This window comes from Caloenas nicobarica, chromosome 1, assembly GCF_036013445.1.
Source record: "Caloenas nicobarica isolate bCalNic1 chromosome 1, bCalNic1.hap1, whole genome shotgun sequence".
Taxonomy (NCBI): Eukaryota; Metazoa; Chordata; class Aves; order Columbiformes; family Columbidae; genus Caloenas; species Caloenas nicobarica.
In genome coordinates this window covers 191,906,611-191,929,104 of record NC_088245.1, presented here as the reverse complement: position 1 = coordinate 191,929,104, position 22,494 = coordinate 191,906,611, and the positions used below count along the sequence as shown (strand labels likewise).

The window sequence follows — 22,494 nt, the reverse complement described above, 5'->3', positions numbered from 1 at the left end:
TCCTCTTTGGGATTTGGGCAAGTGTTCAGATACAGTGTGTGTAGAGGGGATTATGACTTCGGTTGTTAAAAGGAAGGATTTTAGTTGAGTTCTGAAATGGATATTGCAAAATAGAAATGATGAAAAGATCAATAAGTGGAAGTATAAATAATTTCAGTGAGGCAGGAATATAGGCATGTTTTATGAGAGAGAATTAAAATCTTTTTTATAATCAGAGTTGTGCCTGCGACTACTTCTGCCTTGAGCAAACTGAACTGGCAAACTGAAGTTTGAATTTTTCATTAAAAAGAATACAAGTGAAATTATTACTTTCAGGCAAATAAAGGTAAATCTGTGTATTTTAAAGGACAACTGCTGTAGAGGGACAAAGGATTGAATCAACTGAACCATCAGGTTCATTTGCCTGTTGTCACAGCATGAAATGATAGATGTTTAGTCCATCAGGATTCATTAGCTATTATATTCCTGTTTTAAAATGGCAAGTGGAAGCCAGCTGTTAGATTTGTGTTATTGAATAAGACTAGAATATCTGCATTGCTTTAAAATTAAATAATTCACATTCATATTTACATTACATTGACCTTTATAAGTAATTTGTCCATTCGTTTTATTTTACAGCGTACATAAAACATTTTTTCCTGTGAAACTAATGTATAATTCCAGTCATCAGTAGATGGCAGTATTGAGTTCGTGGTTAAAAGCATATTCCATACTCTTAAGTACAGTAAACAACAGCTAGAACATAGCAATGAAGAAAATTCCTTAAGATTCTGAGATTTCTGCGTTTTAAGTAGCTCTGTAAACTAGACCTTCCTAAGAAACACCAGATAAGAAAAAGGAAGCTGTCACAGTGTGAAATGGTAATATTTGGGGCTGTTCCCGTTCTAGCTTATTAAAAAATTGAAAATCAGGATTACGTTTTTGGGTATTATATTTAATACTACAAAACAGGTAAAATATGGGTTTTGAAAAAAATTTTTTTTTTGCATGAAATACTGTTTTAGATGCAGTTAATTCTATTTAATTGCCTGGGATCATGACATTGTTTTGAACACAAAGGACTGTGTGTTTCTTTATGAAAACTGGTCTAGTAGAGTAAATGCCTTTTTTTTTTCTTCTGAGGGTTCTTATATTGAACATCCTCAGCCAATTGGTAATGCTCAAAAAACTTTTTCCTGAAAAGCCTAAAGATTAAGTGGTGTCCTGTGTACATTAACCAGAGGAAATATAGCAAATTAGTAATAGTCATTGTAGATTTAAAAAAAAAACCCATGGAATCATAGAATCATTTTGGTTGGAAAAGACCCTTAAGATCATCAAATCCAATCATTAACCTAACACTGCCAAGTCCACCACTAAACCATGTCCCTAAGAACCTCATGTATGTGTCTTTTAAACACCTCCGGGGATGGTGACTCCCTCACTTCCCCTGGGCAGCCTGTTCCAATGCCTGACAACCCTCTTTATGAAGAATGTAAGAATAAGATTTTAAGACTAATACCATGGAGTACTGGAAAATGAAAATTAGTATCACGTACTTCCATATGAATCATAGATGATGTGAAGTATGACTTCTGTTTTATAGCAGCGTTGTGACTATAATTTGCAGTATTTTTACTATTAGGCTTACTTTGTTTTGAGCAAAATCCTGTATTTTGTGCCATCTCATCAAAATAAAGTTTCACAGATTTAAACTTTCCCTACATATAAAGGGGAATATTGCTCATTTCTGAGTTTGAGGACTATTATTGTAGTGATTATTAACATCAGTTTAAAAGAAACAAGTACAGTCAAATGTATGGAACTGTACATAGAAAACCTCCGTATTGTGTTGCTTGATTATGTACTTGCTTTAGTTAACATCTTCATTCAATTTTCATAATATTATTTCTTTGTCAATCTCCCAATTTCCAGTTTGGCTAACGTGAAAGTAGCTGACAAATATTAGGAGAAGCATGTATTTGCTCTTGTTTATTTAAAACAATTTTGCAGAATCTTGTTTCCTGAAGCACAGCAGGAATAAAAATGATCAGAAACCCAGCTGCTCTGTGCCTCAGAAGTTCAGTCTCTTTGTTATATTACAGGATCAAGCTTACAGAAGGTTCTATTTTTGTGCTTCCAACTAACATTGATTTTAAGTCAGTATCCTAGCTGCTGCATCTGTAAGGTTGAAAAGCCTCTTGGTGCCTGTCTCAGCTTTATTTTATTATGTCATTAGAGTCATGGCCACAATATCAGTTGCTGAGGTGCCAGCTGTTGTTGAGCGTGGTATATGTGGTTTAAAAATCTGTTATTTTTAATTGCCTAGGCTGTATTGATGGCAGCATCACACTATTTCAATAATATGGAATATTTCTTTGTTAAAGTGGTGGAGACGGAAGAAAAAGTATAATTAGCTCGTTTGAATTTTAATGTATGTGTGTTAAGCCATCACCATATTCCTATCTGAAATTATCTGTCTCCAAATTGTTCCTGCTCATGTTTTGGCCATCTGTGAGACTACTTTTCAGGGAATTTGTAGTCTGTATCTTTTTTTTTTTTTTTCCTAATTTGCTAGTGGGACATGCGTCCCTTTACTGATTGAATTAATGTTTTCTGAAGTTCTCCCTAGCTCTACTTCCACATCTGATTTCAGATGCTGGAGTGAAGCTACCTGAAGCTCTGTTGTCCAAAAGCCTCCTTAAATATTCCTCTGTTATTGTCTGAAACTATTCCCACAATTAATTCTGACATCCAAATCTCATCTGAAAGAGATTTTGAAATACTATCAGGCTATGATGGAAACAACTCTGAAAATGCGTCTAGATTTTTCTTGGTCTGTAGCAGTAGTTGCCTTGTTTTATTCCTTGTTAGATATATTCCACAAATGAACAGATTACATTCCTTTTCCAGATCTACAACAAGCTGTACAGCTAAAATTTCCCAGTGGTTCTGAGTCTTGGAGAAGGTCTGAACTGTTCTGCATTTTACCCCTACCGTGAAGCTCACATGCCTGTTAATAATGTTGTGGTTATAAAATCTAGTGGAACGATTTCCCACTCACTGCAACAGAGTTGTTAAAACAGATCTGTATATTTAGAAAAGCTATTCATAGACTTAATCTGCTGGAGACCTTTCAAAATTAATACCATAGATGAAGGCAATCCATAATATTTCTGTTGCTTCAATTTCTAGATTTCTTGCTCAAATTGCAGATTTTAATCTGAAAACCCTTTCCCTCCTGTAGTGGTTTCCCATGCCACAGAAGCTGCTTCCACCAGAGACTGATCAGATGGTTCGGTTTTGGATCTTGCAGTTTTAACAAGGATTAACTGATTATATTTAAGCGAAGTGTTGGGCTACATTCTGTCCTGTCCCTCCATCTCCATGTCTACAACATTTTGTCTTATGGCTAGGTTTTCCACAATATCAAGATCAACCCTATTTTTTAAAATTAGAACAGGTATGTTTTATACGTAATTTTAAATTATTATATTTTCCAGTGTTACTAGATCTAGTGTCCTTTTTTTTTTTTTGGTAAAATGTTAGTGTGCAATCTGTTTTCTTCCTACCAACAACTTTCTTCTGCAAAGATTTATTCATGTCAAATCCTGCAGCCTCATGAAATGTGCTTATCGCCTTAGTTCTTAAAATGCTTATTCCTCAAGATGTAAGAGTTTATCTTGCCAGGCAGTGGACAGTCTTTTTGACTTGAGTTATGAAAAACAAGGCTTTTTGGCATGTCTTCTCCATTAGCTTTCTGTCGTTATTCCCTCTTTGTAGAACAAAGATCAGATGCCAGTCTATACCGGAGCTGTTGAGGAAGATACTGTCGTGTCATCCGTGATGTTAATGTTGTATGCCACTGCTGGGCTTAGGCCTTGCTGGTCTGTGACTGATCAGCAGGACTCGTTCCACCGCAAAATGCTGAATCTGGCACACGAAGGGGAACAGAGTGTGTGAATGTTTCTTGCTGAGGTGCCCAGTCCTGCACTTCTCTGTGTCAAGGGCAGAGACGCTGGTGGGGCACCTGGAGTGCCTGGTGCTCGCTCTTTGTCAAAGAAGTCAAGTCTCTGCAGGGAGCACCTCAGGGACTCAAAAAATCAGAGTAATTGGGGAACATGGTTCTGCTGTGAAAGGGAGGAAGAAGTTCCAGCTTCCTGAAACCACACAAATATTTGTCCAGAAGTTTTGAGTATCGATAGTACCCAGTGCGTGTTGGTCTTGCGATGCTTTCTTCTGTCTGTATTGCTCGAGTCAGATGATAATAACAGCAACTACTAAAAGCCCTGGATCATCTCTGGTTTATTAATTGAAAATTCTGGAAAGATTTCTTTGTCCTTTTCTTTGTCCCCCCACTTTAGATAATATTTTTTATTTGGAGAATGAACACCTAAATACTGCCATACTAACTGAATTTTCTCCTAAACTTGCATACTTTTATCTTGCATAATTTGGATTTCTTGTTTAAAAGACAGACAAAAAAGGGATTAATTTAGTATTTCAGACTTGCTCTCATATTCATATGCCTTTATAAAGTTTAGATGGACCTTCATTTTATCCAGCCTTTCTTCTTTCCCCCTTTGCTTTTGTTTTTCCCGACTTCTATTTGTAACATCATCCCAAACTTTCATATTTATACTGATCTTCCAAATCCGTCCATAAAACTTCACTTCTGTTACATAGGTAGAGCTTGTAGTATAAAAACCTTGTCTTTAATAAGTGCATGCGCTTAAGCGTTCTGTGTATGAAGTTCATATTTCCCCTTCCTTATCCATATTAACCTCTGCATTTGTGTGTTTTCTGATGTATCACTTATTCTGCTTAAATACATTGTCTGGTATCAGCATATTCTTGGTCATTTTCTGTCCTGTTGAATCCATAGTTGTCTTCATAATGCTTAGTTTCTTTTAGGATTTGCATTTTAAAATGCACCTGCTTGTTTTGGGGCCTCAGTATTTGGGTGCTCACTTCTGAAATGCTTCTAAACTCTGATCTGTTGAAGGGTGAGATGCCTCTAAGTTCTGAAAAATCAAACATTTTGAAAGTGTTTCAGGAAAAGTGTACAAAATTACTATTTAGTTTTGAAAATGTTATTTCAGAGTTGTCTTGAGTCTTCTCTTCAAAGTCATCTTGCAGTACTTTGCAGATTTGACTGACTTGTGTTTTACCTTTGTTTTCCTCTGCCTCTTCTATCGTCTTTTTATTTTAATTGTTTGATCTCTGACTTTCTGATATGCCCTTGCTTCTCATTCTGCAAAGGTACCAGGATTCTTTTGGCAATTACTAGGCTTTATTATCAGCAAAATCACTGTCTAGCCCATTAACTATTGAAACTGTAAAAGTTACTTGCACTGTAAGGCTAGAAGGTGAATATGATCATTTTCCCACCATAGATATTCAGTAGATTTGAAGGAATTGGTAGAAGTTGGACAATTCTGCACTAATGAGATCTAGGGGATTCTAGAGGAGGAAAAAGAAAACTGAAGGCAGAATAAATTGGTGAGAACTTTTATATCGCTTAAGTTTCTTCCTCCAAAGGTACATGTTTTAATTAGCAAGTTCAAAGTCTTAGTTTTCAAAATTCAGGCTGCTCCTCAAACTAAATATTGGACTGACTTTAAATCCATGTATTTTATTAAATCCTGGTTAACTGAAAGTATACTTTCAGATGTGCGATACTGATTATTTGGACTGCTTGTACATTGGCAAGTAGTGTGGTGCCATAGGAGCAAACACGTAGAGCAGTGCAGTTGTTGCTGAGGAGCTCATACTGGTATTACACAAGGGTTTAAAAGGTTTTACTTTGGACTAGTTCTGATTTGGTTGTATGAACTCGAGGTCCGTTACCAGTTGCAGCACATCCTTTGGTTTGGTTCCATCCCGAAAGAATACAGTTTATGCACTCTGATGCAAGGTAATGTGGTGGGTAGGAAATAACGCACAAAAATCGACTAACTTAGAATAAATATATGAGGCAGTGTTAGGAAGCAGTAGGAGCTATTTTGGGTCTAGATCTACATCTTGCAATTAGATTTGAACTTATTTGGTAAGTCTTTTTTCTACGTGTTAAGATTTATGATAATAATTTTGAAATAGGTCAATACCTCTGAATGTTGTTCACATCTCATTGAGTACCAGAATGTTTTTTATATTGTTCAGTTTGTAAAGTCAGGAGTTCACAACTCCATCAGCAAGCACCAATCGAAGACTCTAGACTTCATTTTGATTTCTGAAACAGCCTAATCTAGAGTAAAACAGATGAAATTAGAAGTATTTTATGCTTTTTGAGTAATGGGGGGAGGGGGTGTTATTCATTTGTTTCATTTGTTGATAAACATGTATTTTGAATTTTTTTTTTTTTTTTTACTTTACTTTTTATTTTTTATTTTTTTTACTTCTTTCTTAGTTTCTTGAGTCTTCTCATGTCCTGGTCATCTGAATTATGATCTGCTCACGTTTTAATCTACACATTTGGAGGCAATTGTGTTGATGTCAATGCATTTTCTGCTCCTGATAATGGAGAACATAGGCACATTTGTAAATTCTTTGTATGATTGTTTTTCATTTTGCTGCAGGACATTTGTTTGTACCAGTAGCTAAGGAAAATCTTGTGGTGTCACATCAACATAATGCAAACCAAATTAACACTGATTTCTACTGACCACAAGTGAATTATTTCTGGATCACAAAAACCTGACTGGACTTTTTACTGGTTTCCGAATTGTGGGAGCTTTGAGCAGCATATTAGCAATGGGCAACATGGTGATGTGCAATATGCATGCTGAAATTTACTCCCACTATTGTTAAAGAACAGCCCAATAAAATAAAAAAGAAAAAAAACCCAGTGGGTACCAGCATCTTTCCTACATGAAAAAGTTATATCAATGATAATTATGGGATTTTGAGACAGAAATATATTGTAGTAGAAAACTTTCTTTTTGATGATGAAATGGTTTATTGCATAAGGATTAATATCCCAGCTAACCGCCTAAAAACTCCCATCTGATACAAATACTTACTGTAGCTGTTTTCCCAGGCAATGAGTTGTTGGATCGAGCATGTGAGCACTCAGGAGTCAGTGCTTTGGTTATGCATTCAAGTAGATTTTCTGGCAGCTGTGTTCTGAGGATTTCACTATAATGTACAGTAGTAAAAAGGAATACAATTACTTCCTCTTCAATAAAACCCTTATTTTTTTGCCTCTTATCTGAAGTTATAGTCAGGAACACTTCAAATCACTTTCTGAAGTTGCATTTATTACCTCCATGTGATTGGGCAAATGCTTCCATATTTTCTTTAATGTAAGATTGTTTGACAACAGACTTAAGCACAGCATCTTGCTCTGGATTTATGAAAGCGGGGTACTGCTGTGGCCTTTCCCTGAACCCTTTGAAATTGCACATAATATATTAAGAAAACTCGGTTCGTTTTTAAAATTATAAGCAGGCATCTGAGAGTAGAACAGAAGCAGGGATTCTCCCTAATAGAAATTAGTAGATTATTACTTCGGGCTTCCTGAGGAGCAAGAGACTCCAAGAAGTCTGTTTATTGGATATTATGCTTCATTTGCAACGCATTTTTCGTTGTCGTTTTTTAAACAGCTTAAAGGAGAAGTAGAGCAAAGGTTTTAAAGGTCATGACCATCTTGGAGAAGCTCCCAAATAACAGAAGCAAAGTTTTGTTACAATTGTATTGTAAAATAGTGTTTTAAATCATTCATGGGTTTCATTGGAAGGGGTATATTGAAATAATGTTATGCCCTGGATTCTTGGACTTATGCTCTGATAAACATTGATACTTCTGGTTTTAAGCCATTAAAATATTTTAATATTTAAAAATATTTGAATGTATATTGTAGTTTTGGTTTCGAGGATTGTTAGAATATGGAGGAAATGTAGTGTACAGTGTAGTATTGGACGGTGGCAGTTCCTAGCAAATGGATTGACCCACTGGGTTTAGAGGTGGGAGATTTGCTCTTTCTGTCATTTATAAATCCTTCAGGGTGTCTACAGAAGTGGCACATTTTGGAAAATAAAGCTGTAGGGAGACTTCAGTGTGTATTCCACAACCCTCCTTTGTCAAAGCCGTCAGAACAGATGACTGGCAGTGCTTGGCTTAGTTAACCTCCCAATGGGAGGGCTGAAAGGAGGATACATATGCTAGCTCTGAATGTGTTTTGGGGATTAATTTCTGAAAATAAGAGAGCAGGAAGAGTGTTGTAAAGTGCTTGTAGAGCAACAGCTAGGAAAGCATTTCTAATTCTGGAACTGTGCAATTCAACAACAGTGTCTATTATTATCAACTACTTGTATCACTGTCGAGTTCCTATTGTACCTGAAATATGTGGTCACATACGAATACTGGTACAACTGCAGGGTTTGTATGTTTGTAAAAACAAATATTCTTGTAAAGACAGGGGTTTGTCCTTTTATCTTCCTGTCTGCAAACCTGTAAGCAAACATTTTTACTGCTTTGCTTTACCATAAAGTGGTTACCTTTTAGTGAAATACCAGATGTTGAGCATGCTGTTACTAAGATTTGCCACTTCCACAAAAAACCTCTGGACTTCTTTGGTTTTGCAATAAATTGAAAATAATAAGAAACATATTTGATAGGTTGGCTTGAACTAGAACCATAAATCAGAACCTCTGATATTTTAGATGCAGGTGAATATCCTGTTCCAATTCACGGTTTTGGCATTGTTTCTTTTCAATTTGGAACATTCGTAATAGCATAAATATTTTTTAAAACAGTAGATCATAATTTTTTCTATACAGTTGATGCACTCCTGAGAGACACATTCTTTAGAGTGGTAGAGATGTTTTCTTTAGGGGATGAAGTTTGGATGTTTTATGTATTACTAGGTGCTATGCTTAACTACCCTTAAAAAGGATTTAAAGTAAACTTGACAGAGTCAGCAAGCAGTGTGAACTTTGGTCTTACAGCCTTTCTTAGAGAAGAAATTATTTTTGTGTTTAAATGCGAATCCTGTGTTAATGGAATCTGCTTATATTCATGAGCAGCATTCATTAAACAAAAATGTTTGGCATATGCGTGGTGTAAGTGGAAAGGACTTAGGCCCTGGAGGGGTCAAGATGGTTTGTCTTAGGAGCTGCTGAAGCCACCAGCCTGACCGAGGGGAGGCTGCTGCAGCTCCGTGTCCCCAGCTACAGCCAGGGGTGAGGCTGAGCATGTGTTCCCAACAGGCACGTATGCCGCACAAAAACATATACACACGATACGTGAACATATATACATGGGCAGAAACCACAGCACTCACACCAACACAAACTGTATCAAGGCCCTGACCACGTTTCGCTTCTCTGACTGATCAGGGTGAAAGCCTGGTTGTGGAAGATGTATACATAAATATACGTACCTACAATATGGATGTTCCAGTTGCTGGTCTGTGACAGTCTATGCAGTCACTGGCCCTCGTGGTCTCTGCAGTTGCCAGCACGTTGAGCTTGCTGTGCAGCTTGTGGCTCCATTCCAGTTGCTGGTGCTCAGCCCTGCTCCTGTGCACACGTGCACACTATGGAACCTTCCAGCATCTTTAGACACTCAGTGTATCCAGTAGCTGACTCCCAGACCCCTGGCCTCCCTGTTGTCTCAGGCGTAGACACACACATGCAAGTGGGTCTTTCTGGTACTGGTGCAGATTTATACCCTACCAGTAGCTGATCCTTGCACCCCAGAGGTTCTCCTATAGCTGGGACCTCCAGGTTCCTCTGGTAACCAACTGTCAGGCCCCTGGGTCTCCCCAGTGTCTGCCCAGACTTGGGGCTGCTCTGGTACCTGGCTCCCAAGCCTCTTCTGCTCTTAGTCCAGCTTGATGCTCTTGAGCAATTACACATGTTGACACCCCCCGACACAATGTGCATCCACCCCACTCTCCCCAGTTTCTGTCAGTACGGACATGTGCACCCTATGACGCATGGTCCCCTTTCCCTCTCAAACCTCCAAATACACATAGACACACAGATCTTCCTGCCCAGGAGTTAGAAATGGAATTTAAGGAGAAGACTGCAGTTGTCAGTGCAGGGCATGGCCAGACAAGCATCTTGACCAGCAATCTGTTTCAAGTGACCAGCCTCTTTTTTCCTCTGTATTTATCAATGGTTGGTCCTCCTGAAACCACTCGGATACCTCTTTTCCTGGCCTTTCATCTTCCTCTAAGCATCTCATAATAAGTTTTGTGCCGTCTCAAAATGCTCTTCCCCTGGATCCCATAATGAGTCCCATGCCCCTGTAGACAGTAACCCCTGTCAGGTGAGCAGGGACCCTCTCCTTTCCCTTTAGCTGGGGGGTGTCACAGCTGGACAGGCTGATGCGGAGGTACCCAGCTGGCAGAGCTGGGTCAGGGTGTTCAGTGTTCTCCAATGGCATTATTGGGGTTCCTCCCATTACTGTTTCTCTGTGCTGCTTTGTGGTTATGGAGATGAGCCTTTAACCACCTAACCGTAACAGTTTGTGTAATTAAAAGTTGTGATCATTTACCTGCTAGTAAAGTCATTTGTGTTGAAGTGCATTAACACCACCAGTGCTTTATTAGGTTAATTGTTGTAATGGGCTGAACTTGGATGATGGGGAAGTTTAGATAAACTGTTTGGAAGGGTGGGCTTTTCTGGCAGGAAGATTTTTACAATTACCTAACCCAGAGGATTTAGACATTTGTCAGGTGGTTGAGACCCTAATGATGCTGCAATAGAGAATTGTACTTGTAAAGAAATAGGTAGTTAATGGAGTAAGATACTGGCTATATACTATGGGATATATATCCTTTTCCCACATTTTACATGTATGAACTAGTGAGTAAATGATGCAGTTTGATTTATCAGAGGGCCATGTTTAAAGCGTGTTTGCTTGGGAACTTCCCCAGAACAATAGCTTGTCTGCTAAACACCTGGATCTGCCACACCACAGAGATTTCAAGTAAGAAAAGGGCAAAGAAATTTATAGAAAGATTTTGCTTTGTAGGAAGCTTCTTTGATTTTTCAGTAAGAAAAAATGCCAACTCCTCATTTTGATTTGTGCATCAACCTATGGGTTTTTGTCATGATGTTGATGTGACTGGTCAAAGCTGAACTCAGCAAAGGGTGTTGGAACTCTCATGTAAGTGCTGTGTGACGTGATTGTCAATGGAAGCCTTTGTAGAATACCCTACACTATTTATATAGTCTTTCTGTACAGTACGGGATTTTATGATACAGTAAAGAAATTAATGGTATATTACTTAATTGATTACATGGGACCCATACAAAACATTTCACCTGAAGTGCATTAGTTTTATATCTATTGGAGAATTAAGAAATCATTAGTTAGAACAAGCACTTTTCCTATACTGCAGGTCACCTTGTTTTGTACCATCGTAAGTCATCTGTTCTGTAGGGCTGTTTGGCAGTAAAAAAAACCAAAGAGCTAAGTAGTCATTCCAGAGTAATTTTTTTAAGATTAGTTGGCGTTTAGGAAGAAAAGTGCATATAATTCAAGTCTAATGGGAATTTTTTTTTTTCTTAAAGGAATTACCTACGGTTCTGCTTATTCATCAAATGGACGGGCATAAAGGTGCATGGACAATATTACCATTAATGAGACAGTAAGTGTAATGAACACCGGTTATTTTCAGCTTTTTTTGCAGCAAAGCATATAGGTATTAATTACTCAGGCCTCTTTTACAGAAGCAAAAGTTTTTGAATGAGTTGCAACCTTATCTCTTCACTTTCTTACTATTCTTTTTTTAGTTTTCCAAAGCAATTTTGTGTGAAATTTCATTAAATCAGAGAAAGCTATTTTAAATTAAAAAAACCAAGAATAATATGATGTAACTGAGAACTACCTTCAAAACGTTGTGAGTTCTAAAATTATTAAGGAAGTAAACAAGTCGAAAGAAGTACCCTTTTAAAATGTGTATTTTTCTATTTGGTCCCTGCTTCTCACAGTGTAAGTTGTGAGGTATTTCAGAACTTTTGACCTTTCAGATTCCTTGGCTGAATTAAGTGGATAAATTGTTGTCGGGTTTTTTTTTAAATAGATAATAATACCTGTTCGAGGTTTCTATCTTTTACTACTTGTACTGTTTCTAGGAGGTGTATGCCTCTGTAGTGAAAAAAATGTACGTTTCAGCATCTTTTTAGAAGCTGTTATGGCCAGTTTTCATCTTAGTATGGTCAGAGAAGACAGGTAATCTCAAATATATTTTCTTCTTGGCTTACGCAGACGGCTCCAAGGAAGACATGCTGCATTTACATGGTAGTATGTTGCAAACTGTTAGGAAGCAACGATTCCTCTTTCAGAAAGTCCCAAAACTCCATAGTACTGAAGACTATCCTTTGCCTAAAATTTGCATTTGAAACTGATGCCAGAGGTTCTGCAGCCTCTTGAGGTTTAATTTGGTTAATGTAATTTATTAGCGTTACTTAAAAGGATATTTTTGGTTTGGCTTGAGGTTTTTGCATCAGACTGGTTACAGGACAGGGAGCTTTTCTGTCTTCTGCTTTCCATTGCTTTCTCCATGAGTAGAAACATGAAAAGAGCGCTTGTATAGTAGCTATCTTTGACACACATGTAAACTGAAAATAAACAAAAGGAAAATTAAAGTAAATTGAAAATCTGGAAGATGATGTTGCAACTATCAATCATCTTTGTTTTTCCTTCTTAGCTCCTGTCTCAATGACCTAGTGGTTCCTCTTCTGAATTGTTTATGTCTCGGTGACAAGGTTTAGAGATACAGCTCTTACAAGACAGCAAAACCCAGAAGCAAAAATACAAATGCTAGTTTGTGTGATAAAACAGAAGAAAATTCTTCAGAAATCAGAAGAGGAATCTTAAGTAGAGGATTTCCATCTCAAAGAGAATTCTGAAATAGGAAGGTCATTGTGTCTACTATTTCACTTACCACTTCTGTCAGAATGAAGACATGGAGTAGTTTAGAAGTATGTAGGTGTTGAGGGGCTTGTACTTCTTAGTTTTTTCAGTAGACAGAAGAGGAGGAAGGGAGGTTAAGGGGTCAGCCCATTCTGCAGCAGCTGATGGTGCTAAGAATTGTGATGCAAGATGCATTCTTGTCTGAAAACTGCTTTCAGAAGAATGGCTTCCTCAGTTCTGTGGTTGTCAGCATTTTTCAGTAGGCCTCTAAACAGTTATGACAATTCTTAATTTTCAGTTCTTGGGCACAGTTTAACTTGGACAAAATACTTTAATTCAGGAGATGTAATCAATGGAGGTCTTACAACACAGTACCCCTACTGTGTCCAGAAGGCCCACTGCATTTCTTCTCAGAAACCACATTAATTAAGCAGAGAAGAAATCGCTTTTTAAAATTATTATCCTGAAACTGGATTTTACCCGGATACCTCCAATGGCTCTTTATAAACTGAACTCCAAATTCGTGTGCTATGAGGTCTACATGAGACTCTCTGCAAGCCTCAAAACTTAGCCTTGGAAATCATTCTGTTTGTCCATCAATAGCTAGATGAACAGATCATTCTTTTTGTGAACTTGTAGGTGCTATATTCACAAGATGCAGCAATTCTTTTAGTGTGGATCATTCTAGTGTTTTTCTCCTTGACCCTCACCCACCTGTTTTCATGTAAATCCAGATATTTCCCTCCTGAAGTTCTAGCTGGGCACTAGAGTGTGAGAGAAAAGCCTTCGGTCTTCACAGGGTGTTGAATACAATAAATATTTAAAAATATGAGGGTATCTGATACCCTTTATTTGTTTGACAAGTTTTAGAAGGAACAGCTGAGATGTGTCTTTCCCAGCTGTTTGTATCCCGTTCACTTGCCTGAATGGCCAAGAGTTGCCCAGATTTCAGTGTTATGTAGGCAACATATATGCTTTTATGAACAAAAAGAATGAATGGTCTGGCAATTATAGTTTAGCAGAGTGAGTATCATTAAGTAGAAAGCAGTGAAAAATCAAATACCATTGCAAGACATGGAGGAAAGGAAGCTTTATAGGAAAAGAGCTTGTCCCAGATGAAAAAAGACTGAACTAGTTTAGCACCTGTCAACCATCTGATGCTTCTAGCCTGTAATCTGAAGACCTGCAAATGCAGATATCACATTTTCTAGCATAAGTATTTCTCAGTGGGTTTGTGTTTTTGCAGGGGTTTTTTTTGTTTGATAGTTTGGGGATTTTTTTCTAAATATCGTTCCCTAAAACAGAAATGGTCCTATTACCCTTTTTCACTTATTTTTGCTGACTTAACATTTCTGCTGTTCATTTTCATTGCTGATTTTATCAATAGACAGTGCTGTAGAAGAAGAAATCTGTGATGTTTATAGGTGCTAATTTCCTTCTCCCTCTCCTCAGATGATTTCTTTAATTAAATTAATGTAAAAGCTATTCAAAGGAAACTGGACAAGTAAAGATTGCCCTTTTTTTTTTTTTTCCATTAGGCTGTCATGAATTCATAAGGCTTTGTTTTGTTAAGTAGTGGAAGAATTAAGCTGGGAGGAGTAGAGAAATAAGGAATAAGAATTTTCTGAAGGAGTCAGGAAGCCTGCACTGAGATGAGTGTTAGCTTTGAGGGAGGTACGGGAGTCCTTTCAGCCTCTATGGTTTCACTGCAATGGTTTCACTAAGGTTTTAGGTTGCAGACAATGATTATGATTCGTGTCAAACAGCTGTGAGGAAATCTGTCATTCAGCATTTTCATGATTGTTGCAAAGGTGCCAGATGCCCAACAGTGGGGCTCCTTGGAAGAAAGTTAAGGTACGGAGGGGAGGGTACCTTAAACTACTGTCTATAAACTTCTGAATTCATATGTGCTTATACCTGTAGTACCTATACATTTCTGAGTGGGCATTCTTTATGTATGCCCATTCCGTTCTTTCTGGAATAACTAATGAGTACTATATAAATACACAGCAGCAGATGCAATATTTTTATCCATTCTCTGTAGTGCTTTGATATATAATTCTAAGTTAGTAGTAAAAGCTTCTGTTTCTGTGTGAGTAACTGATTGAAGTACTTATATTTGGGGAATATGGGTTGAATAACTCGTTCTGTTTATAAGCCAGTTTATTACTAAAATGTTCATTTCTTTTGTTAGCTTTTCTGTTACCTATGGTAGGAACTCCTCATGGATTTTCTTCTGTGAAGAAGATACAAGAATACAAGTTGTAAAGCTGCTAGAAACACTTGGAAGATTTGACACATCTAAGGTAAAATAAAAATTTAGATATTTAACTTTCTTTTGAATGTGCTTGAATAGGTTTTTAGATGAAATATGGAATCATTTTAAGTTCAAAATTATAAATACAGAACTTTAAAATTCCTAGTTATGGAACTGTTTCTGTGGTCCAGAATTTAATTTTTTAACACTGCCTGGATGGCTCATAGATCCAAACATTGGAAAAGATGTATCCAAACAGCTTAAAACAGGGATAGATTTCTGTTGCTGAGGCTGAAAGTGAGGTAGGTATTTAACATGGAGCAGTATGAGCGCCTGTCGGGCTGTTGAGGAACTGTTAAAACTCAGCAGAGAAAAAATTCCTTCTGTGGATACCCTGAAGTGATGTAGCATCAATAAAAAGATGAATATAGTCTGGTGTGTTGCCCCGTCTCCCTGTTTTCCTGTCTGTAATCAGTTCTGATTTTCATCAGACAAAATGACTGATGTTCGTTTGACTAACTGTCTCTGAACTAATATAGTAGAGTATTTTATTTGCATTCTGTTTCTGAACTGTCTTGGTGATAAGACAGTTTTCTTTACCTGCTGGAGAAGAAACAACACTGCAAGACTTGCAAAGCAAAAGGAAAATGCAGTCACCAAGGAACAAAGGAAATCTAGCAATGCAACTGACATGAAAACTGTTTATGTTTAGAATTCTCAGTGTTCAGAAAAAAATTCAGGTCCTTTGCCTGGAATAAAAGAAGCCAAAATCTCCTGTTCAAATGCATTTTGCCTCTTTATTGTTACCTTGATGGGGTATTGAACTCTGCTTCAGTTTTCACTTTAGTATATTTACTTTTGCAGGCACATGGCCCTGTTGTTTCACACAATTCTTTTCTAAAACGGTAATAATAATAATTCAGAGATCTTATATTTTTAAACACTCTGTCTTCAAAATGGCTCAATGAATATATTTAGCCCTTTGGAATATCCATTTATTTCTGTTTCAGAAACACCTACTCCTAATTGATCATCTTAGAATAGAAACAAGAATTTTTGTTCTAGATGCTGCCCTTCTGCCAGTTTTAATCTCTCCTTTGCATTACGTATAAATTGTATTACAATAACAAATTTAAGTTCCAACCTTCATTAAAAGGAAAATTATTTAGTGTAACAGTCCGTGACTGATTCCTTATACAGTAGTAGTCCATCAGTCACAAAATTTAAGATGAGTTAGACCAGAATGAGCTCATTCATTATTCATTTTAAAGTATCAGCAGTCTGCATAACAAAAAGCTGGTATACCTAAATCACAATAAAAGGTCTACACAGGGCATGTGAATAGTTGATGAATCTGCAGCTTTTCAATCTGGATATGTAGAGATTAGTAACAGAACTGTTGAGTCTGATATGAGTGTAATATTGAGTGAAAACAGATGTGTGAAAGCATCATAAGAGACTGTGGAGAAATGTTAAAAGAACGACCTGCACTGATAACCAAAGACACTACTGACTGCAGGAAAACTAAAAAATAGTGAGGAATATCTGATTTATATAAAGGCCTCAAGGCAAGCACTCAGGTGGTGAATTATGTCTGAACATCAGGATATACTTTTTTACTATGAGGGTGACCAAGCACTGGCACAGGTTGCCCAAAGAGGTTGTGGACTCTCCATCCTTGGAGGTAACTCCCCAACTGTCTGAGCATGGTCCTGGGCAGCCTCCTCTATAGGTGGCCCTGCTTGAGCAAGGGAAGTTAGACCAGATGATCCCCAGAGGTCCCTTCCAACCTCAACCCCTCTGTGCTTTAACAGCAGATTGATTCAACCTGTGCTTTCATAATGGAAGGTAGCAGCAAGGTTAAACCAAATTGTATGGGCCACTCCTCTTCCTGGCATCCCAACAGGCTGATTGACTGCAGCCCCCAAGATATACAGAACAAGTAAACCAAGCTGATAAGCAGCAATGACTTGATAGTTGTTGATACCTAAAGGATATAAAAGATCTGTCTAAAGAACAGCTTGTCTTTGAGAATCACAAGAAATCATAAGATGTTGTAATAAGACAGTGAGGATGTGACAGATGAAATCTCCTGTCCTCTGTATCAGACACAAGTCTTGAACAGATGCATTCAGCATACTCATCGTGTTATTTGTGAGTGAATGCAAGAGTGAGTGGGTAGAATCAGCTCGATTAGCAAGTTGGGTAAAGTCACCTCTGCCCTCCCTGAAGTCTGGTATTGAGTTTTGTTGTATTACATTCCTTCAGCTATTAGTTTGAAGTGTTCTAAATACTGTGGTCTACTAGAGGTAGGTGATTTTTGCCATTTTTGAAGCACAATATTTTAACTGATCCTGTGGATGGTAGTTATCCATAATGCAATGTCACATTCTTTTTTTAAATCCACATCTTGCCTACATGAAATTTGATTACCATCAATCCTTAAATTCCTTTACAAGCTCCTTTGCATATAACTAATTTAATCTTGTAAAGCCAGCCTTCACAGATTGTCTTGACCTACATGTCAGTGTAGTGAATAAACGATGTTATGACCAAATAAGCTTGGAGAGTATTGGCTGTAACTTGGAATGCCTTCACTGTGATTTGTGGCTTAATATTGCCAGAAATAATATTATGTGAAAGCATGAGGAGGGTATACGTATAAGTTTAATTTTCTGAGTTTTATAGAGAACGGAAGTTAAGGTTGAGGTTTTTTTAATCCATAGATTGCTTTGCTGTAAAAATTAACCTGCAAAATTGGGATGTGTAAAGATTGCTTTTTGCTCTGTAACATAACAAAGCTGAGGTCTAGAAAAAAATTATCTGCAGATGGTACTGTCATATTGAAATGTTACTATTTATTAACTATTTATGTAACAAAATAGTGTGCTTGGGTTTCTGAACATTTTGATGCCTTGGAGGCCCTAAAAGAGTTAAAAAATGTTGTGCACAAATGAGTCCAAAGAATTATTTTGATTCTTTCAAGGCAATCATCTTTATGCATAAATATTAGTATGTTTGCCCGTTTTCTTTTACCTCCCAATATTTTCTTTGCTTTTTAATCCTTCCAGTGAACACTACTGAATCCTTCCGGTAAAGGAACGTGAAAACGGGATCTGTTGTGGTTGAAAGTGTAAGCGGGAGCTTCCATAGCGTAGTGGTTATCATGTTCGCCTAAAAGGCAAAAGGTTACCGGGTGGAAATGCAATTTTATTGGAGCACTGGAACAGGCTCCCCAGGGAGGTGTCACAACCCCAAGCCTGACAGTGTTCAAGAAGAGACTGGACAAGGCCCTCAGACACACGGTGTGAACTGTGGGGTTGTCCTGTGCCGGGACAGGAGTTGGACTCGATGATCTTTGTGGGTCCCTTCCAACTCAGGACATTCTATGGTTCTGCGAAAGTATATATCAAAGGCTGAGTAAGTAGGTATCAGGTAGCAGCTCCTATGAAGGTGGTTAAAATGGTAGGAAAAAACCTCCACCTTGACCTTCTCCATATATTGGGTAGTGTCAGCTTGACTTCAGCTGTTTCTTCAGCAGATCCCTGAACACCCACCTCTCAGCATCAGGAGGCACACGGGGTTTGTGGGAGCAAACAAGTTTTCAACATTTGTGCTACCTGAAGAAGTCACTAGTCAAATACAAGATATATTCAATTCAGTTTTATTGAGAGTAGCTGATGAAAGCGGAGCAGAGGAATGTGCACAGTTAATGGAGAATGCACTCAGTGCCTCACACACGTGTACATGAACACTTGCGTCAGTCCCTCATGCAGTCAGGGTTCCTGGCAGGGGTGGCACCCCGTATCTTTGACTCACGGTTGCTGATAGGGGTCCTGGCCATCCCTGCAGAGGTGTGGGGTTGTTGGAGCACCTCATAGCTGTGACTCAGTGTGTGCGGCAAGACAAGCGTCCCCAATAGCTCTGGGGTTGCCGGGCTGAGTGTCCTCTGGGGCAGCCACACTTGTGCACTCCTGCTGGCCTCAGCCCCTCGGTTTGGGCTGGAGGTGTCTCCTGGTGCGTACAGACCTCTCTGCTGCCGTTTGCTGGCTGCACACTGGTCCAACCTCACTCATTCCTCCTCATCGACTGTGGGGAGCTGAATGATTTAGCTCAGTCTATATAGCAATATCAGCTTGGAGTTAGAAAGATGGCGACTGAGAATCAAGCTAGTCTTGAGTTTGGACCTTTTGCTTGAATATTTTCCCTTTCGTCCTGAATTTTGTGTAACTTAATTATTTACCTTGTCTGAAGTCTGTGTACTGTGCTAATGCCTTGAAGGAATTTTTCATTGTTGCTGATTGCTGCCTCTTTAAAAGAGGAGAAAAATAAAATATGGCAGGGAGTATGGAGAAAGAGAATCTTCTGTGAAAAAACAGTTGCCCTAACTTTGAATCTGTTTTAGTGATGAATTTGTAAATTGTCAGGAAAAAGAAAAGCCTGAGTTACTGTCATGATGCAAAGAACTTCACACTTTAAAGATTTAATATAACCATTAAGGTGATTCAAAGTTCTGATTAATTTTCTGATTTGTACTGTAGGCCTGAAAAATCAGTTTATATATTTTTAAAAAATTATATAGATGCACATTCCTTTTTCCCTTCATTACAGTCCTTATTCTGCAAAAAAATGAGGGTAGACTTGTTTTATATCTATTCTAAACAGAAAGATTAAAACAACTGACAGTAAGTTAAAGTGGTATTTAAGTCAGTTAATTATTTTCAGAGTCAGCAGTCAGTTCTTAAACACTGTTATTAAAACCTCTAACGATAACACTGCAACTTCGTTTTTTGCTTTACAAATGCATACTTGGGACTTCCTTCATTTATCTGTTTTGACGATCAAGGTATTTAAAATGTATTTCCTTTTTTAAGTTCCCTGGTGTAAAAGAAGCTAGGCAGATGGAAATTCTAAGTGGATATGTATTTAGTTCCTCAGTGCAATGCTTTTGAGTGTCTTGTCTGGTCAGTCGTCAGCTTGGGCAGTCAAACACTGGAGCAGGTTGCCCAGAGAGGTTGTGAAGCATATTCAGAACATGACAGAGTCCTGGGCAACCTGCTCTGGCTGAGCCTGGGCTTGGACTAGACAAACTCATTTTCACTGGGGGCCACATCAGACAATCGCCAAGAGGCCCTTTCCAACCTGAACCCTTCTATGGTTTTGAGATTCAGTGCTCTTTGAACAGGTGGAATCCAGGGCATATGCTGGAGTTTGAAAATACGGTGTGTATTTGAATTTAGAGAACTGCCTTTAGTTTCATTTCTTACCAAGTTCAATTTTTGTCCGGATCATTGTGAACAATACGCTTCCCTTGTTTTTGTTTTCAGGTTTGCTTTATTCAGCATGAATGCAGTCATCATCTTCACTAAAAGGATGCTGTAGATGAACAAAACTGTTTCCTATATTCCTTTACAGGAGTGGTTTTTAGGAAAAGCATTATATGATGAAGAATCTACAATAATTCACCATTATGCCTTTGCTGAAAATCCTAGAGTCTTTAAATTTCCAGATTTTGCTGCTGGTTGGGCACTTAGCATTCCACTTGTTAACAAGTAAGAACTGAATTTTTAATCACTTCTTGTTTATTGGTAGAATTACTTGAGAATTTAGAATTAATTGAGAATGCTTAATATATACTGTTTTTCTATATGCTAATCAATATTATTTTAATGAGTTATGATTTCATATGGATTAATATTTTCTATAAAAGATCAAGGTGTTCCTGCAGCACAGTTGAAGGTCTTACTGCAGATCATGTAGATAAGATATGCAAAGTCAAATTTTAATTTTGAGCTGTGTTCGAATTGAAGCTGCTGGTTGCAGCCTAACTGCGGCAGACGGCTTGGGATGAGCTCAGCTGTTCTCTCATGGATTTGACTTCAGAGCCCACACTGAGCTCTCAATGCTGCCACCTGTGCTACTGGCATCCATCCCAATACCTGGATGTCTCCTTTAGTTTGAGGATCTGAGGTGCGTAGCAAGACATTCAACCAGGCACAGCAATGTACAACTAGCTCTGGCTGTGCCTGCAGAGGCTTGTGCTACCACTATAAACTTACCTGGAAATACTTCTTTGATAAAATTACCTTTCTTCCTTATTCTACACATTCCAAGCATAGCTATTATGAATAAACACTTAAGAATTCATTAGTAGACAAGGGTACAGAAATAGATTTGCTGTGGTTGTGATTTATTTTGCTTCACTCTCCCTATCTAAAAGTTAACGTCATGTCAGCTAGTTAACAGTTGACCAGTACTAGTTGTTCAACTAGTTCAATGCCATCTCTTGTAATTTTAAAAATGTAGCCTCCCTCAGCAGTTCTATTCCTGGGTCTTAGAGTGAGTGCATTGCCCTCCAGAAGAGTTTCTCACGCTATAGGGACAACCTAGATGTTTATTTCTGATTAGATGCTTAGTTTTTAAATGAGATCGGGAAAAGTTCATAGATTTCACAAGTTGAATGTATCTTGCTGTAGCAAGGATTGATGTTTTCATAAATTGAAGGTGCCTAAATACCCTGCCTTAGAAGGCACAACAAGGGAATATTGTCCGAAGTTTGAGATGCTGATCAATATTGAGCTTCAAACACGCTATTGCTTTTATTCTGTTGAAAATGTCACACTGGACTCTTCATCTACCCCGGATGCTAATTTCTTCCTGGTGAGGAAGAATGTATCAAAATGTGTGTGCTGAAAACTAATATTAACATTATCACACTATGCTCAGATGAAAAAAAAAACCAAACTATATGAAAAAGAACTATAAGTTGGTTCTTGGGGCAATAAATACAGTACTGTGATTTTTTTTTTTTTTCCCGTTGCAAGATGGTCAATAATACCAGCCACACTCTGCTGCATACACTAGTGATTGATTTTTTTTTAGTATGATTTTTTTAGTAAATTTCTTCATCTTTAATTGAATAGGCTTGCAAAGAAGTTGAAAAGTGAACCGCTCAAGTCAGACTTTACAATAGATTTAAAGCATGAGGTAAGCAGTGTTGTGATGAAAGAAGAAATGATCTCAAATCTGTATGTTTGAATGGTGATAAATGATAATGAAAATATTTTTTCTTAGACGTTGCTAAAAAGTTTGACTGCAATGGCATGTTTAATTTCTTTCCCTTCCTTTAGAATATTGTAATACTTTAAAACTATATTTCAAGTGTTGAAGAATTCATTAATAAAATTGCATTCATATATGAAGACACAGGTGATTGTTCACAGTACGGTATCTGCTAAGGCTTGCTTTATAAAGAAAGAGAGAGACGTCCAAGTCATGAAGCATAAGCTGACGTGAACAGTGTCTCAGATACAAGCTGGCCTCACTCACTTTCTAAATCAGACTCTAGGAGCTAAATATGATGCAGTTTGGATTAAATACTCTGAGGA

General features: G+C 37.8%; 1 protein-coding gene across 1 annotated transcript in view; it reads left to right on the top strand.

Annotated features, from left to right (window-relative positions):
- B3GLCT (beta 3-glucosyltransferase) overlaps window positions 1-22,494 on the top strand; it is a 62,898-nt gene that overhangs the window by 19,803 nt on the left and 20,601 nt on the right. Inside the window, exons 5-8 of the mRNA XM_065627108.1 lie at window positions 11,505-11,581; window positions 15,044-15,155; window positions 20,522-20,658; window positions 22,030-22,093. Coding sequence (XP_065483180.1) covers window positions 11,505-11,581; window positions 15,044-15,155; window positions 20,522-20,658; window positions 22,030-22,093 — 390 coding nt within the window. The remainder of the gene's footprint in view (window positions 1-11,504; window positions 11,582-15,043; window positions 15,156-20,521; window positions 20,659-22,029; window positions 22,094-22,494) is intronic.